The following is a 19066-nucleotide window of genomic DNA, read 5'->3' on the forward strand; positions in this document are numbered from 1 at the left end:
TTGGGTGAACTATCCCATTAAAGGGGCAGGTAACAAACTGTTGACCCAGCATGCATGAAGTCAGAGTGTTGGAGACCCTCCACACAGAGTGTGATGTGTAGTCTTGTGTGTTTGTGTTGTGCTGCAGACTTTCAGTCCTTTTATAACCTCCTAAAGAACTGTCGTGGGCACAGTGGCGAGCGCTCAGTCTTCAGTGAGAGAACAGAGGAGTCCTCTGCTGTACAGTACTTCCAGGTGAGACCTGTCTGTGCCTGTCAGTAGACATGTGCCGTCCCTCTCCCCGCCCCCTCTTTATGGCCACTGGGGTGATTTATTTAAATTTGCATGTGTTTGCTCCTAGCGGGACCTTACCTCTTCTGTCCCCGGCTGTCTGTAGTGTCGCCTGTCGGACTGCAGCTGCCACACAGCCACTGGTGTTTTTAAAGAGCCGTTCATCTATAAACTATTACAACTTCAGTTTAGCTCCAGTTCCCAGTTGGAGAATCTCCCAACATATGGTTTTCCTCTTATATTGAGAATTATTATAAACAGCAAATATGATTTCATTATTAAAGGTCCAGTGTGTAAAATGAGGGGGAAATAGCATCCTGATTCTATTATTTATCTATTGTTTGTTTATGAATGTGAAACTCTTGAAACGTGCTCTCTGGTTTTTCTGGATTTTCCATTCTGTACAAACATGGTGGCCCAAGAGGGCGACACTCTTCGAAGCAAGACCCTTGTTATATGTATAGTATATATATTAAAGAAGAGTTATAAGGCTATGAAACCCAAACAGATTTATACATTTATACAAATATATTCATTGGCAGTATATTCAGATTAAACCTTGAGAAATATTACACACTGGACCTTTAAGTCCTCATTGTTGGCCTGTTCAACACTGTCATCATGGATGAAGAAAAGCAGCATCATGGTGTTAATGTTTCTCTGGTCTCTGCAGTTTTATGGCTACCTCTCCCAGCAACAGAACATGATGCAGGACTACGTTCGGACAGGGACTTACCAACGGGCGATTCTCCAAAACCACACCGACTTCAAGGACAAGGTAACCTGGATACAGTCGGCGTTTAGGCCGGGGCCTGCTTTCAATTGAACAGTTCACACCGAGCGTTGACACAAGCGTTTGTAGCTCTTCCAATTCCAAATGACCAAAGGCCAAAAAAAAAAAAGCTGCCGTGATTAAAGAGCGGTAAAGATGCAATGAATCATACCGAAGCTTTTATGGCACTATTTTTATTAGTAACCCACAGAAGGAGGTCGGCCACTGTGATGTTATACACTGTGCACGTGTTTGCTGCTCTCCACTGTGGAGCCTGCAGGTCGCTGACACACCCAGACACTCCTGCACCTCTGCCCCGTATGGTAATGAGACAGAGCGTCTCTATTTGAACCGGCGCTGCTTATCCAGCCTTTATGGGACGGGGTCACATGACGCTGTTCAGCCAATCTCACCGCCAGCGGTGTCGGCGCGTTACAGCCTGGGAGAGAAATGGAGGTTTTAAAGCTGTTTCATTGTGTGTTTACAATGGTTGAGAGCGCTGACTGAAGGAAAACTCAAGCTGCACTTTTTATTTCATTTTCCCTAAATGGAAGAATTTCTTTTTTTTTATTAAGATTTTGAGACATTTTTGCCTTTAACTGATAGGATAGATTATAGACTACAGATCTGCACAGTCTGCATAGGGAGCACCTCGTTTTAAAGGCCTGTTCCTGTGGCCTGGAGCTGCTGCTGCTGCTGCTGACGGTGACGTCCTGTCTCTCTCTCTCTGTCCTCGTCCTCCAGGTGGTGCTGGACGTCGGCTGTGGCTCGGGGATCCTCTCCTTCTTCGCAGCTCAAGCCGGAGCCAGGAAGGTTTACGCTGTGGAGGCCAGCACCATGGCACAGCACGCTGAGGTACACACACACACACACACACACACACACACACACACACACACACACACACACACACACACACACACACACACACACACACACACACACACACACATATTGTTAGTGTCACAATGGGCTCAGTACTAGAATATTGATTACTGTTGCTGAAAGAATTTCTACACAAGAAGTAAAAGCACTTGTTTGCATCTAATGGTCACATGACAGGCAATGTTCCCTCCTGAGCAGAAATTCAACTCCCCTGATGAGCTGCTTGAGCGACTGTGAGCGACGGTTTAAGCGAACACAGTACGTCCACATGCTGGTGCTCTGGCCTCACCTCTACAACTCCAAATATCAATACTATTGGCTATTACTATTATGATTAATAACAGATTATTTTGACAACATTACCTAGGCTGCTCCATATCTAGGTCAGGAACAAAATACAATACTGTTTTGGCAAAATAGATTTTGTATTTATTGCCATATGAACAATATGAAAAAAATAACTAACATCAAGTTGGTGTCATCAACTCTTGGCACAGAAGCATCTTGATATGAACAGTAATAATAATTCTCAAGCAAAAACTTAAATTGTAGTTGCACTACAGACCACGGTTAAGGTCAGACATTTCACAATTCGAAGCCACATGAGGGAGAAATAAACAGTAAACTAGTCTGGGATATTTGAGTGTGCAACTTTTTTTGTCTTCTGGGCAAAGAGGTGGAGCAGTAAAACACCTGAGAGGGAACAGTGATGACAGGTGCGTCTGCTTTGTTGCCTTTATCCGATTCTTTTGACTGACTATTTACATGTTCTGTCAGAAGTGACGCAGATCTGCTATCTGCATTTACACCTGCTTTGCTTGTGTGAAACAACCCAGTGAAGAGGAAATAACTGAACTTTTTTTTTTAAAGACGGGAGATTTATTAGGTTGCGTTATAATTCCATAATAATTATAAAGGAAAGTGAGTCTAGTGCTCAGAGTTCATATCCAACACGTCACTGTTTACAAAGTGGACATGTAGTGTATGTATTTCTAATCGGCTCTTTCAGTCTTTGCCGGTAGGAAAGCGTGAAATCTAGTGTTTCTGTCGTGGCCTCTCTCTTTCACACTCCCTCGCTTGCCCTCGGTCTGCACATAAATGAATGTTGTATGAAAACAAGAACTAAAACAAGAACTAGTGAGGAAAAAAACATTGCCAGGAAAGATCTGACCTGTCTGTTTAGACTACAGACGTATTGGCAGATATCCGATTAGTATCTGATTTATTTCCACATATCACGGGGGCCTGAATCTGATCTGACACTCTCCGATTCCATGTGTATTTGTCCGTTTACACATTCATGTTACAGATTGATCTCTGCCACTTGAGAGGAAAAGATTGGATTTGGGCCACTTCACCTCATTCACCACATCACCTCTCTGCTGCTGATTGGGCTCTTTTCATTTTTTGTTTTCTCCCTCAGCTTCATTATGTGTTTTTTTTTTGTTTTCAACTCCTTAAAGGGGACATATTATGCAAAACTCACTTTTTCATAGCTTTAGTATGTGTATTTGTGTATCCAGAGTGCCTCCTCACCCCTTAAATGTAAGTTTTGACAACTACGTCAACATTTTGTAAACTACCATAGTCTGAAAATGTGTCTCTTAACAAGCCGTTTTAATTTCACCCGGCTTATTACATCACAAGCCGGGTGATGTGAATATTCAAGCCCTCGCTCCCATGGTTACCGTGGTTAGCTCAGCTACCAGAGCGAAGACTGTAAACCGACCGTTTAGAGCAGGGCTGTGAAACTGGTGTGTAGAGAACCAGCTGTTTTTCTGACCAAAGCCTGTTACTAACATTACTTTTAGACATCAAGGTACCATGTCAAGAAGCAGAAATGAGGATAATATGTCCCCTTTAAAATACTTCACTATAATTGTAAACGAGTAAAGTAAAGTAGCTGGTTCCTACCGATTCCCAGCCTCAGTGAATGCTCCTCTGCCCCCTGCAGGTGCTGGTGAACAGCAACCGTCTAGGAGAGCGCGTGGTGGTGATCCCGGGCAAGGTGGAGGAGGTGACGCTGCCGGAGCAGGTCGACATCATCATCTCAGAGCCGATGGGCTACATGCTGTTCAACGAGCGCATGCTGGAGAGCTACCTGCACGCCAAGAAGTTCCTCAAACCCAACGGTGAGGCGCTGTGAAGCACCGAGGAGTCGTCTTGTTCTGTGTTGTTAGATTCTGGTTTTGACTTGACTCCTCTGTGTGTGTGTGTGTGTGTGTGTGTGTGTTGCAGGTAAAATGTTCCCCACCATCGGTGACGTCCACCTGGCCCCCTTCACAGACGAGCAGCTCTACATGGAGCAGTTCACCAAGGCCAACTTCTGGTGAGGAGGGGAGGGGCAAAGGCTCTGCAAGTTGATAACTACCTTTGTGTTGTGTTGTTGTTGATGAATCAGCTGTAATGATGGGATGCTGTAGCTGCACCGTGTATCGTTTGAGCATCACAATCGCAGTGTGCACATGTGCAATAGTCACATCGCAGGAAGGTGCAATGTTTTCTCTGTTTTTGAAATGGTAAATGGACTTAGACTTATATAGCGCTTCTCTAGTCACTGTGACCACTCAAAGCGCTTCACACTGTATCTCACATTCACAGGGCTCTATAAAATCTGTTTCATTTTTTCCCAAATTCCGTTTTAATTTTTGGGAATTCCATTTTTTACCTTTTACTCTTGTTTCACTACCAAAGAGTTTGTTCTTAAAGGTAAATGTGTAGGAATTCCCCCCATCTAGCGGTGCGGTTGCATATCTGAACGTATTCTTGATGTTGCATTCAGGTGAAATGGGGCAGACGTCAGACAGACAACAGACGCTGCATGTAACAGGATAAACAAGTGGTCCGCCAGCACGAGGCAAAACAATACAGGCCTGACAACATGTTGTCATGGTGATGTGGTATTGTTTTAGTAAAATGACATCCGGTTGGTTTGCCGACGGCCGTCTGCCTGACTGCACCTGAATGCAACACCGATGCCTCCGTCCTTCCTCACACTACACAGTGGTGACAGTTTTAACAGGCCGTTTCCGTGGTTACCTACGGTCACGATGCAACATGGCCGCCTCGGTTCGGTGCGTCGCCCACTTATGTATTTGTAACGACTTGTAACAACTCATTCTAAGGAACCAGAAAGCTTTCATTTGGATGCAGCTGTGATTCACCTTCAGTCAAATACAGATTTATGAAAGACAGGTTGGATTTTTGATCATAAAAAGCCAAATAAGTTACAGACTGGGGCTTTAATGTGAATGACTAAAATGTACACAAATTAAATAGAAAATTACTTTAAATTTATTGATATTAATATTATGATTATTGACATGCGTTCCTCTTCCACTGCCAAAAGCTTGCCAGGCCTATAGTTACGGTTGCTAACGTAGGATTGGACAATAGCCGTTTGTGGGAGGAGTTGGCGAAGGGTCAATTCCGTGATGGCGGAAATCATAGGGCCCTACGTTCACCCATTTCCCACACATTGATACAACACTGGACATAGTGCTTGAAAGCTAACCATTCACACACACATTCACGCACCCAACGCACACACAGGGAGAAATGGGAATGGAAGATTTAGTCTCCAAAAGAAGGTCAACGTCCGAAATATGTAGATGTTGTGTTGTATTTTTTAATAATGCAATATATACTGCAGGAAAAAAGCCAGTTTTTTCAGTATCATTCAGCTCTGCTGTGGGGCCGTGGAGCCGTGTGAGGAGTGTGATGAGTGTATCGCTGTGGGTGGGTTGGTGACCGGCCGTGGAGCTCCAGTCCTTCATCCCGTAGCGGTCTGAGAGGAGACAGGTGGAGAAAAGCTCTGCTCTGCTGTGAGAACAGGGCCGTGTCTGCTGCGTGGTGCTGCAGCCCTGTGTGTGTGTGTGTGTGTGTGTGTGTGTGTGTGTGTGTGTGTGGACCCTCTGCACAGTGGCCGGCTGCAGCTGGACCCCCTGATATCCCTCCTGCTGCTGCAGCTGGACCTCTGCTGGGCTGCAGCTCTCTGCTGTCTGTGGCTCCTCTTCCTCCTCCGTCCATCCTGATCCTCCATCGGGGGCTGTGGTGTAGAAACACTTTGTCATGAACTACAAACCCACGTCTGTGCCGAGCTGTTTTTAAAACCACATCTTTAGTTTCAAAAACATGGACAGATGTTTGGCAGGAGCTTCGTGGCCTCAGTCCCAGTGTGCAGGAGATCCAGCTGATCAGCGTTAGAATCCTGTATGTTCATTGGGTCCTGGTGTGTTCCCCTCTTGGTCCGTCACTCTGGCCTGTAGTTTGACCTGTATCTCCCCTCTTGGTCCGTCCCTCTGGCCTGTAGTTTGACCTGTATCTCCCCTCTTGGTCCGTCCCTCTGGCCTGTAGTTTGACCTGTATCTCCCCTCTTGGTCCGTCCCTCTGGCCTGTAGTTTGACCTGTATCTCCCCTCTTGGTCCGTCCCTCTGGCCTGTAGTTTGACCTGTATCTCCCCTCTTGGTCCGTCACTCTGGCTCGTAGTTTGACCTGTATCTCCCCTCTTGGTCCGTCCCTCTGGCCTGTAGTTTGACCTGTATCTCCCCTCTTGGTCCGTCCCTCTGGCCTGTAGTTTGACCTGTATCTCCCCTCTTGGTCCGTCCCTCTGGCCTGTAGTTTGACCTGTATCTCCCCTCTTGGTCCGTCCCTCTGGCCTGTAGTTTGACCTGTATCTCCCCTCTTGGTCCGTCCCTCTGGCTCGTAGTTTGACCTGTATCTCCCCTCTTGGTCCGTCCCTCTGGCTCGTAGTTTGACCTGTATCTCCCCTCTTGGTCCGTCCCTCTGGCCTGTAGTTTGACCTGTATCTCCCCTCTTGGTCCGTCACTCTGGCTGGTAGTTTGACCCGTATCTCCCCTCTTGGTCCGTCCCTCTGACTGGTAGTTTGACCCGTATCTCCCCTCTTGGTCCGTCACTCTGACTCGTAGTTTGACCTGTATCTCCCCTCTTGGTCCGTCACTCTGGCTGGTAGTTTGACCCGTATCTCCCCTCTTGGTCCGTCACTCTGACTCGTAGTTTGACCTGTATCTCCCCTCTTGGTCCGTCCCTCTGGCCTGTAGTTTGACCTGTATCTCCCCTCTTGGTCCGTCCCTCTGGCCTGTAGTTTGACCTGTATCTCCCCTCTTGGTCCGTCCCTCTGGCCTGTAGTTTGACCTGTATCTCCCCTCTTGGTCCGTCCCTCTGGCCTGTAGTTTGACCTGTATCTCCCCTCTTGGTCCGTCCCTCTGACTCGTAGTTTGACCTGTATCTCCCCTCTTGGTCCGTCACTCTGGCTGGTAGTTTGACCCGTATCTCCCCTCTTGGTCCGTCCCTCTGGCCTGTAGTTTGACCCGTATCTCCCCTCTTGGTCCGTCCCTCTGACCTGTAGTTTGACCCGTATCTCCCCTCTTGGTCCGTCACTCTAGCTCGTAGTTTGACCCGTATCTCCCCTCTTGGTCCGTCCCTCTGACTAGTAGTTTGACCCGTATCTCCCCTCTTGGTTCGTCCCTCTAGCTCGTAGTTTGACCCGTATCTCCCCTCTTGGTCCGTCCCTCTGACTAGTAGTTTGACCCGTATCTCCCCTCTTGGTTCGTCCCTCTGGCCTGTAGTTGGACCCGTATCTCCCCTCTTGGTCCGTCACTCTAGCTCGTAGTTTGACCCGTATCTCCCCTCTTGGTCCGTCACTCTGGCTCGTAGTTTGACCCGTATCTCCCCTCTTGGTCCGTCACTCTGGCTCGTAGTTTGACCCGTATCTCCGCTCGTAGTTTGACCTGTATCTCCCCTCTTGGTCCGTCACTCTGACTCGTAGTTTGACCTGTATCTCCCCTCTTGGTCCGTCACTCTGGCTCGTAGTTTGACCTGTATCTCCCCTCTTGGTCCGTCACTCTGGCTCGTAGTTTGACCTGTATCTCCCCTCTTGGTCCGTCACTCTGGCTCGTAGTTTGACCTGTATCTCCCCTCTTGGTCCGTCACTCTGGCCTGTAGTTTGACCTGTATCTCCCCTCTTGGTCCGTCCCTCTGACTCGTAGTTTGACCTGTATCTCCCCTCTTGGTCCGTCACTCTGGCTCGTAGTTTGACCCGTATCTCCCCTCTTGGTCCGTCACTCTGGCCTGTAGTTTGACCCGTATCTCCCCTCTTGGTCCGTCACTCTGGCCTGTAGTTTGACCTGTATCTCCCCTCTTGGTCCGTCACTCTGGCCTGTAGTTTGACCTGTATCTCCCCTCTTGGTCCGTCCCTCTGACTCGTAGTTTGACCTGTATCTCCCCTCTTGGTCCGTCCCTCTGACTCGTAGTTTGACCTGTATCTCCCCTCTTGGTCCGTCCCTCTGACTCGTAGTTTGACCTGTATCTCCCCTCTTGGTCCGTCACTCTGGCCTGTAGTTTGACCTGTATCTCCCCTCTTGGTCCGTCACTCTGGCCTGTAGTTTGACCCGTATCTCCCCTCTTGGTCCGTCACTCTGGCCTGTAGTTTGACCCGTATCTCCCCTCTTGGTCCGTCACTCTGGCCTGTAGTTTGACCCGTATCTCCCCTCTTGGTCCGTCCCTCTGGCTCGTAGTTTGACCTGTATCTCCCCTCTTGGTCCGTCCCTCTGACTCGTAGTTTGACCCGTATCTTCGGTGATTCCAGCTCGGCCTCCTCCAGCAGCCACGCTTCATCTCACACCTCTGCAACGTCACCGTCAACCTCCTTCTCCCCGATGCTGCTCTTCTTCTTCCTCGTCTTTAATTCGTTACAGGACTGCATCTCCATCAACACGCTCCCGTCGTCATCCTGGTTGGCTCGCTCAGCCCCTCTGACAATTAGTCGCTTCTTTTATATTGTGGAACTCCTGTTCCCCTCGGGTGTCGTGTCGCAATTATCATGCAGCCAATTTCCCCGAGAAACTACAAAGTGAAGCTGTTGGAGCTGTTGGAGCTGTGTGGCTGAGCAGCTGTGGACGTGTTCAGAGCAGATTAAAGAAGTAAAGATCCTGCAGTGTCTGTGTGTGTGTGTGTGTCTGTGGTGGTGAGCCACAGACACACACACGTCGTCGTCGTCTTCTCCTCTGCCTCTGGCGGCTCATTTCTAAGCTCGTTCTCAGGTTATTGCAAAACTCCATCAGGGAAGCGGTGAAACTGCTGACAGCAGCATGTGGAGCTTTACCAACACTTTTGTGCTTACGGTGACATGTACAGTACTAACAGACTGTGTATCCATTCATAAAAACACTGCTGACAATCCACCGGTAGAGGTAAAACAAAGCAGTAGAGGTTTTGATCACAGGCTGGTGTCTGTGCTTTGTTGCGTGTCTTCATTCAGATGAATTATTGTGAGGTTGAGCCAAATGTACTTCTATGTATTTCTGAAACATTCTTCTCTCTGTTGTCTCTCAGGTACCAGCCCTCCTTCCACGGCGTAGACCTCTCTGCCCTGCGGGGGGCAGCTGTGGACGAGTACTTCCGCCAGCCCATCGTGGTACGTCGACACTCAACAACACACACCCAACTGTACACTTGATAATTCACGACATGTCTGTGGCAAACGCACAGTCTCAGGGTGAATTCAGTCGCTCGTCAGGCTGAGATGCTGCAGAAAACAAGCGGGCCCAGATCGCCGAGCAGGGCTGGTCTTGGCTCGCTTCCACGTCCGAGAGCGTTATCAACTCAGCAAGCCACACAACTAACAAACTAGACACACACACACACACACGCTGCTGATGTTCCATGGTTGTCTTTTTCCCGGGGTAGACTCTTCCTCCGCTGTCTGGGTAAGATTTCTGATCAATGAGAGAACACAACTTTGAACCGCTTGGGACTGTTACCATGTGAACACAAAAGAAAAATGCAACACTCGTATTGCTTTAGCCCCTGAATTGTAAGCAAATGAAACAAGCTACATGTCTGAATACATCCTAAAAACCAGTGTGGTCTGTGGGAATCTTATTTAGAGACAAATTGACTTTTTTAATGAATTTTTCTAGACACAGCAAAGTTTAATTTTTGTGGTTGTGGCCCAGAAATGCAGTTTAGCTTTGTTTGACTTAAACTGACCCTGCCAGTTGTGTGGTACTGTTTACTGCTGTAGGTCCATGCTGCTGTTACTTTGCTTCCTGATCCTGTGTGTTAACGGGGCGTCCTCTGGTAGTGGCTGAGTGGTGTGAGTTGTGCGAGCTGTGTTGTTGTGCTTCAGTCTTGTGTGACGAGCCGGAACTTCTCCCCACAGGACACGTTTGATATCCGTATCCTGATGGCCAAGTCGGTCAAATACACAGTCAACTTCCTGGAGGCCAAAGAAGAGGATCTTTACAGGTGTGTGTGTGTGTGTGTGTGTGTGTGTGTGTGTGTGTGTGTGTGTGTGTGTGTGTGTGGTTGCTTGTGTGTGTATTTAACACATATTAAATGTGTGTGTAATGTGTAATGGACCTGCTTTGTTCTGACCCACAGGATAGAGATTCCCTTTAAGTTCCACATGATGCACTCAGGCCTGGTCCACGGTCTGGCTTTCTGGTTCGATGTGGCATTTATGGGATCAGCGTAAGTTCCAGACACGTGTCGAGTCTTTAGAAATTCACCGAGTCGGTTCCTTCTAAGCGTCTTGTCCTCACACCACGACCTGTCTGTCTGTCTGTCTGCCCCCCCCCCCCCCCCCTGCAGGATGGCAGTATGGCTGTCCACGGCGCCCACAGAGCCGCTCACCCACTGGTACCAGGTGCGCTGTCTGCTGCAGTCTCCCCTCTTCACCAAGGCCGGGGACACTCTGTCCGGCACCGCCATGCTGGTGGCCAACAAGAGGTATGGAAGCTGTGTGCAGCTGGAAACATGACTTAAAGAGGACCGATTCTGCTCATTTCAGGGGCTTTTAATGTGATATTGGACATTGAAAGTTTCGATCGATAAAAAAACAAAACATCCAAGCTGTGTGTGTACTCCCAAAATGAGACTTTAGAAAAAAACTCTCTAAACTGGAGCATTTGCAGCGGTTCAGAGCTCCTGAAACTGCCCCCGGGGATTACTTCACCAACATGCCTACCTCATGATATGGCACTTTCATGTCCTTTAGAACAAGTATCAAACATTTTAAACATATTAATGAGTCCGAAAAAGCTGGAAAAGCATAACAGGTCCCCTTAAAAGGGATAGTTCAACATTTTGGCAAATTGGCCCATTGCCATAATACCTATAGTCATAGCAGTAGATTTGTTATTATGGCAATGGGCCAATTTGCCAAAATGTTGAACTATCCCTTTAAAGAGGACATTGATTGAATGAACACACAACACACAACAACAACGACGGCACAGCAGTGAAATCCATTCAACTGTTCACAGAGAAACAGGAACAACAACAAAGCACCGATGGTGTTCTTCAGTTTCAGTTCATTCATAGAAACACACAACGCTTTACTGAAACTTACTGAAAAGTTAAAGGATGTTCGGCGTTGTAGGTATCCACGGTAACCACACTGGAGGAAGTCACCGAAAAAGTGCTTTTAAATAGTTCCACAGTCAGGCCGCCAGCCAAGTCAAACAAAAAATATGAATAAAATCTGAAAGCTGAAAGCAGCAACAGTTTGAAGTCGGTTGCTGTGTTTGGTTTTGCTCCAAGGTTTCACATGTTGAAATATTTTCCCTCTGTCATCTCTTCATTCATTGCGTAACCCCACACCTTCAGCGCTTCACTCTGCCAAGTCATTTCTTGGCCCGGCACATCAACTTCTCAGAGTCTCTGCCTGCCTGCCGGTCGCCTGGCAACCTCGCAGCGATGACGAGGCTCCAGGAAGTTGGTGTACCTGGTAAATAAATAGCCGGGCACTTCCCCTCACTGTAACCGTGGTGGTTTCACATTTTGGTTTCTGTTGAGATGAAACGGAGATAATGACACCAAAACGACTGAGCTCGTGTCTGTGTGCGGACAGAGCTGGGATGGCTGTTCTCCTGTTGCCAGGCTGCTACCTATAGCTTCACATTAAAGGGATAGTAGCATTTTTTTAAAGTGGGGTTGTATGATCTCCAAATAGCCCCTAAGTACTTTAATTGCAGTAGAAGACTCTCTGCACTCCTCCCGTTAGCAACGCCAGCCCATAATAGCCCTGCCCAGAGGTTTACAACATACAGTGTTGTGAACAGACCCAAAGAAACGGCCTATTTTTGCGACCTAACCAACTCACGTATCCCTCCGCCCAGGGTTAGCGCCCGCCGATCAGCAGTTGGTTAGGTCCAAATAAAAACTGTGTTTTTCCTGCACTTTGAAGGGCTGGAAAAAATTATATTATAGCGAACAATGGAACTGTGTATTTTTTTCAGGTAAAACCTCTTTTAGGCCGTGAAAATAGGCCGTTTCTTTGGGTCTGTTCACAACACTGTATGTTGTAAATCTCTGGGCAGGGCTATTATGGGCTGGCGTTGCTAACGGGAGGAGTGCAGAGAGTCTTCTACTGCAATTAAAGTACTTAGGGACTATTTGTAGATCATACAACCACACTTTAAAAAAATGCTACTATCCCTTTAAACATATAGATGTGATAGACTGACCTGTCACTCTCAGTAAGAGGGCAGACTGTCATACTCCCAGAAATGTCAGAAAACCTTTGAATGTCCCGGCCTATGCACCGGGTCCTGGAGTCGGTGTTTCACAGTATGTGACTGATATGAATTCATGAAATAACACGTCGTCGATCTCCTCCCCCCACAGACAAAGCTATGACATCAGTATTGTTGCCCAGGTGGACCAGACAGGATCAAAGTCCAGTAACCTCCTGGACTTGAAGAACCCCTTTTTCAGGTGAGACCCTTTCTCCAAACCCGGGAAAAAAACACACACTTGTGCGTAACGTTGAATCCGCCGCGTGAGCGTCGAAGCGGGTCCGTCCGTCCGTCCGTCCCTCTCATATCAAACGTGTGCATGTCTGTTTTGCAGGTACACAGGCACCACCCCCAACCCTCCTCCTGGCTCACACTACACCTCCCCTTCTGAGAATATGTGGAACACGGGGGCAGCCTACAGCATGAGTCAGGGGATGGCTGTATCAGGTGAACACACATACAAACACTGGTCCAGTTGTTAGGGATACAGATACTCGAGTTTGAAACGATCCTGAGGTTTCTGGAGGCGTTACATCACAGTCCATTAGAGCCAGTGCTGCATTCACTGCCTTCTTTGTGTCGACATGAGAAAGTCTTCACACATTCTTTATCTATGTATCTACACTGAAGCACTCCAAGGCAGCTTTACAACCAGCGATGGGAATAACGGTGCTACTTTTATTCAGAAACAAGTAGTCAAAGAAAGTTAGTTTCCCCCCGTTACAGCACCGTTACCGACACCGACAATGAAATGCGCCGTTACTTGACTCAGGAAGTCCCACCACAAAACGATACTCCTGTCTAAGAGTATGTTATACACACATTTGTTCAGTCCATCAACTTGTCAACCTGGAACGAACCAACTCACTCAGTATTCCTCCGCACGGTGAGTTGGTTAGCTCCAGATAAACAGGAGGTTAGGGGGGCGAGTCCAAGTAAGTTGAAATATTTGAACATTTTATAAAAAACTAACGTAATAGTTACTTTTCCTGGTGGTTAGTTACTTTTAGAATGTAGTAACTAACTTAATTTTTGGGGAACAACCCCCCCCCCTCCCCCTCTATAAAGTATCACATTTGGATTTATTGAGCTCACATTTTATAAAAGAAAATTAAATCGAAACATTCACTTCCTGTTTGTTTACATTAAAGCAGATTTAAGTGTGAACCTTTCAAACTAAACCTTTTGTACACGTCTTTGTTTTTTTAATTGTGAAATACAAAACAAGCAACATTACTTTTTAAAGGTAATGTGCCCGATACTGTTTACAACACATCCATCTGGACTTTACTGATACCTGCTACCTGTTTGTGATTGTAGTAGTAGAAGTAGTTTCAGTGTGTTTTTCCTTCCTCCTTGTCTGTATTCTGTGTACATGTACGTATATAATGCAGTGTAATGAGAACTACCACTGGGACACCATCCACAGTGCCACAGTGATTGTTTATATTGTTTCACTTGCTGTGAGAGACTCTTATTAAAAAAAAAACCCAGCCTCACGTCCCTCCACAGTTAAATGTGTTTTAAAGCCAGCCTTTGGGTAGATGTTTATGGCTGTGTTGTCTGTCTGTCCCTCCAGGGATGCCTGCAGCTTATGACCTCAGTACAGTCATCGGCAGCGGCGCGGCGGTGTCTCACAACAACCTCATCCCTCTAGGTACGAACCCCGCTGCTGCTGGCTCGGCTGTAGCGCATGGACCAGAATGTGGTGCAGACGTGCATGACAATAGAAGAGATGCTGCTGCTAGTGTAGGTCAGTGTAGAGTAGTGTAGTGTAGTGTAGTGTAGTGTAGTGTAGTGTAGTGTAGTGTAGTGTAGAGTAGTGTAGTGTAGTGTAGTGTAGTGTAGTGTAGTGTAGTGTAGTGTAGTGTAGTGTAGGTCGGTGTGACTCAGATTAATCACTGACAGGTTTGGATCAGTATTTGATAACACTGCATATCACGCTGTTTCCTAGCCAGTAGAATCTTTCTCACAGTATTGACTTTATATATATATAATATATCTTTTTTTTCGCAGTCTGCCCTGCTGCTCAGTCTGACCCTCATTTCACTGCTTTGCCACCGTCACATCGTACGTTCACATGAAACAAATAAACCTTTGAACTTTGCTGTTTATTAGCAGCATTGGTTACGACAGAATCATATTTATTTAGGATATACAGTATATAATTATTTACACAGTACATAGAACATTGAGGTTAGATTTTTGTTTTCTTCTTTCTTGATATAACATTTTAGATTCCATCTAGACTTCCGAATAAATAGATAACATGTAAACTCATGTGACAAGTAAATATAAGTTAAATGGTAGAGGGGCTGTGTTGTGTAAAAGCTTGATCTTTTACATGTGTTTAGGTAAGGGAGGGAGAGTTTGGTGTCTGAATCTCCCACTTGATTTATGTATTTAGTGAATGTACACAACATGGTCACACTAGTACAACGTCAAGAACAAGGAACCAACAACAGTAAAACTAATTTTAGATCAGTTCATTCACAGTCTGCAGGCAGACAAAAGTGTTGTGTTGTGATGCGTCAGTAAGAACTTGCCTCAGAGCATTTAGGCCAGGGGTGTCAAACTTATTTTAACTCAGAGGCCACATACAGGGCAGTGCAATTTGATCTCAACTGGGTCACACCAGTAAAATAACAGCACGATAACCTGTAGATAACAAGAATTCTAAATGTTTCCCTTTGTTTTATTGCAAATGAGTACAAGTACATTATTAAGATGTTAAAGGGATATTTCAGCATGGTCTATTGCACCACGAGACAGAGTAGAATAATCCCTCCAGAGATCAAGTTCGCCGACCGCAAACTTTTCTAGTTGTAGCGACGTCAGCACAGACAGACGGCAAAATACTGCTGTCTTGAAGCTAAGAGCCAACCGCGATCAAAAAAGCCACTCGTAGCCACAAACAATGCTCAGAACAGCACCAGACTTGGTCAACATGTACAAACAGGGTCCCAGTACATAATACTGCTAGCTTTGCCTGGTTTGTATTTGCAGAAGATAAAAACAGAACTCACCCACTCGTTGTTGTAGGAAAGGCCTGACAAGTCGATTACAGAATGCATCATTGTTCCTATCCGTCTTCTCTCTCTGTTTCTAACAATAACTAGCCAGTGTTGACAGGGAAATGAACGGAGTTGAGTTGCTCAAACTTCCACAGTCAGCAAAGCATGTGTGCGTTTTTGGAACTAAACGTCACTGGACTTTTCTACTGCGTTCGGTAATCGACGGTAATCTGATCATTATTTGTGGCTTTTATGAATGAGCTTGCCTCTTGGCTACAAAGACAGCAGTATTTGCTGTGTGTCTGTCTGTGCTGATGTCGCTACAACTGGAGAAGTTTGTGTTCGCCAAACTTGATCTCTGGAGGGGGGGGGGGGGTTCTATCTACTCTGTCTCATGGTGCGATCGGCCATGGGTTAAACGTAACACCGGACTATCCCTTTAACAGTTAATGAACTGTCATTTTACAAAACATTATCAACAACCTGAAATTTTGTGAGAGAAATTTCAACAATATGTTACCTCATCTGTCTTCTATGTAATTTTCACACGTGGCTGAATTGGACCCTCTGGTGGGCTGTTTGTGGCCTGCGGGCCGCACGTTTGACACCCCTGATTTAGGCAGTGCACATGTATTTGTACAGCACATAAAAGGGATAGTTCAACAATTTGGCAAATCCCTATAGTCTTAGCAGTAGGTTCGTTACCTTTAATTGTTGGTGCAAGTTATTTTTAGAACGGCGGAGCAGAGCCGTGAGCTGCTCAGAGCTACGCTACGGAGGCTCATGGGATTTCTTGGTTTCCCTCTGGTGGACAAGTTGTGAGCTGCAGATTCACCACGCTATGAGATAATAACACAACGTTACCAGACAGAGTTGTTTTAGAGGGAAATTCATGCAAAACAGCTGATGCGTGTCTTTGTATTTCCCTCTAAAACAACTCTGTCTGGTAACGTCCTGTTATTATCTCATAGCGTGGTGAATGAATGTTTTGGAGTTGTTGGATTGTGTATTTGATGAGTTTGATGAGGGAAACCAAGAAATCCCATAATGAGCCTCCGTAGCGTAGCTCTGAGCAGCTCACAGCTCTGCTCCGCCGTTCTTAAAACAGCTTGCACTGAGAATTAAAGGTAACGAACCTACTGCTGTGACTATAGGGATTACGGCAATGGGCCAGTTTGCCAAAATGTTGAACTATCCCTTTTACATACACAGAGCTCATGCAGTGTACTGGAGAGTAACAACCATAAGACAGTGTGACAACGTTTCCTTAGAGAATGGTCCTGTGCATGTGTGGATGCGTGGCTGCGCTGCAGACAGTGACGTGCTCTCCCTCTGTCCCGCCACAGTGAACACGGGGATAGTAAACCACACCCACTCCAGGATGGGCTCCATCATGAGCACAGGCATTGTCCAGGGTATGTCCACCTGTACAGGAAGCCAACAGTGAAGTCAGTTTGAGCTCGACTGGAATCCACCGTGCCAGCGTGTGCAGTGTGAATGTTGAGTGTAACGCTCTGCTCTTCCACCCAGGAGCCACGGCGGGTCAGTCGGGCCCCAGCAGCAGCGGTACTTACTATCCCGTCACCAACCAGTTCACCATGGGGGGCGCCGCCATCTCCATGGCCTCGCCTATGGTCATCCCCAGCAACACCATGCATTACGGCAGTTAAGACCAGGACTTCGCCAAGACCTCTTCGACAAAACCTCCCAGTCCCCCTGCATGACAAGAGACTCCCCCCGCCCCGCCCCCCCGCCCCGCCCCATCCCTCCGACCCCCTTCCCCATGTACCTCGCCCCCCTTCCTTCATCAGTCCACCGCCCGCCCACCCGCCCTGCAGCTCCCGACTGATCCACCGATCCGCAGCCAAAACCAGTATACCAAATCCAGTGCTGTGCAGGCACGAGCCCCCCCCCACCCCCCACCCCCTACCCCCACTCCCCCCCACCCCCCCCACCCCGCTGGTCCCCCACACTCTCCTCCGTTCAGTCCATCACTATATGAACGATACAGACAGTCAAACGCTCTCACATCCGTCCAGACTCTTGTCCTGCTCACAGCTGAAACCCCCCCCCCCTCCTTGGATTCATTGGACTGCAGCACATGCACAGCTGAGACACCCCCCCCCCCACCCCCCCCGCCCCTTCTCAGTCCCTCCACCCCCCACCCTGCCCCTCTTTTTTTTTTCTTTTCTTTTTGTTTTTAAACGTCATTGTGATCCCAAAGTGTTGCCCCTTCTCTCCCCCCCAGAGAACCTAACTTCTTGCCAGATACCAGCATCAGTCCGTTTCCCATAATGCCCCTCTCCTCGCCTCGCCTCGCCTCGCCTCGCCTCGCCTCGCTTTTCACTTGTGTAGTTGTTGGACACTTTTATCATCATCAACTCGACCATCTGGGCTTTTTTCATATCAGACTCTTCTCTTCAAAGGCCTCTCCGCTCTTCTCTCAAGAGACTGACTCTCACCACGCCGAATGGTTCAGTTTTAAGTATCAGTTCTTCTAAATCACAGAACATATTTCCCCCTGTTCACTCCACAGAGATGATCTGTTGTTTTTTTTTTTTAAGGCAGAGGCAGATATATCAGAAGTGAAGCTTTCTATGAACACGAGAACTTGGACAAACCGAACCATCAGAGTCCCTGTCACTGACCTGATGTGTGGCTGTGGTGTCGATGCATTCCGCATAAGGTTCACGTATACATCAGGTTTTTGGGAGAATGCTGGTCACCTTCCATGTTTTTGTTTTGTTTTGTTTTTTACCAGGGAGTGACATCACCGTGCGTCCACAGGAGGAATCGGGAAAAGCGACGAGACGAAAGAACCGAGGGATTTACTGTAAAATAAAAAAAATTATAAATTTAGTGCTGCTTTAAATGTTCGTGTACATCCAGACCTGTGACGTGTTTAGGAAACGCCCCTCCCCCCTCCACCACCACCACCACCACCCCTCGTCTCCATCCAAAAAAAAAAAATCAAAAAAACAACAACCTCCAAAGCTGTCGTAGTTTCTATGTTTACACTAAAACACCTTGAAATGAGACTTTTTGTTTGGGAGCAGCTGTGTTGGAGGCAGCTGGGTGCAGCGTCCGCATGCAGCCTCATGAAAACCAGCTCCTGTCCTCATGCATGATGTGGGGTTGCCAGGTCTGAGCACCGTCCAAAGTGAACAAAAAGCCTGGTGACACTTTTTATCATCTCTTACAGCCAATTAAAGAAAAAAAAAAAGAAAAAAGAAAAAAAAAACGGATTTCCTGGGAATAATTAGTCTGATTTGTCCAACGGAGCAAGGCTAACTCTGTGTATATATATCTGTACTGGACCCTGACTCCTGAGTAACGGGGTCTTTTAGCCTCAGAATGATTCAGACGTGTTGTGAGATCATATTTAAATGGGGAAAAAAAAGTGTTTTTAGCCGTTCTGAATGACCTGGCATGAGCACCTCACTGTGTCTGTCTAGAAACGTTGTAGTCTGATGGGAATATGAATTGCAGAACACCGTCAGTCGAAGAGCGAGACCTCACCTCGCCTCGCCGGGGGGGGAAGTCCAACCCCCCGCCACCCCGCCACCCGCTCCGCACGGGGGAAA

At 47.2% G+C, this 19066-nt stretch overlaps 1 protein-coding gene across 2 annotated transcripts in view; it reads left to right on the forward strand.

Moving 5' to 3' along the window:
- carm1 (coactivator-associated arginine methyltransferase 1) overlaps positions 1–18430 on the forward strand; it is a 29873-nt gene extending 11443 nt beyond the window's left edge. Inside the window, exons 3-16 of one of the 2 annotated variants that reach the window (XM_085785225.1) lie at positions 128–234; positions 944–1048; positions 1787–1897; positions 3882–4059; positions 4166–4256; positions 9281–9362; positions 10110–10195; positions 10331–10420; positions 10541–10678; positions 12578–12667; positions 12803–12915; positions 14048–14125; positions 16829–16897; positions 17013–18430. In XM_085785225.1, coding sequence (XP_085641351.1) covers positions 128–234; positions 944–1048; positions 1787–1897; positions 3882–4059; positions 4166–4256; positions 9281–9362; positions 10110–10195; positions 10331–10420; positions 10541–10678; positions 12578–12667; positions 12803–12915; positions 14048–14125; positions 16829–16897; positions 17013–17152 — 1478 coding nt within the window. In that variant the 3' untranslated portion in view covers positions 17153–18430. Of the gene's footprint in view, positions 1–127; positions 235–943; positions 1049–1786; positions 1898–3881; positions 4060–4165; positions 4257–9280; positions 9363–10109; positions 10196–10330; positions 10421–10540; positions 10679–12577; positions 12668–12802; positions 12916–14047; positions 14126–16828; positions 16931–17012 lie in introns of both variants that reach the window. The other variant, XM_085785226.1, reaches the window with a different exon arrangement.
- Positions 18431–19066: the final 636 nt, after the last annotated feature.

Source organism: Trachurus japonicus, chromosome 8 (genome assembly GCF_045865225.1).
Source record: "Trachurus japonicus isolate A0001 chromosome 8, Traja_1.0".
Taxonomy (NCBI): domain Eukaryota; kingdom Metazoa; phylum Chordata; class Actinopteri; order Carangiformes; family Carangidae; genus Trachurus; species Trachurus japonicus.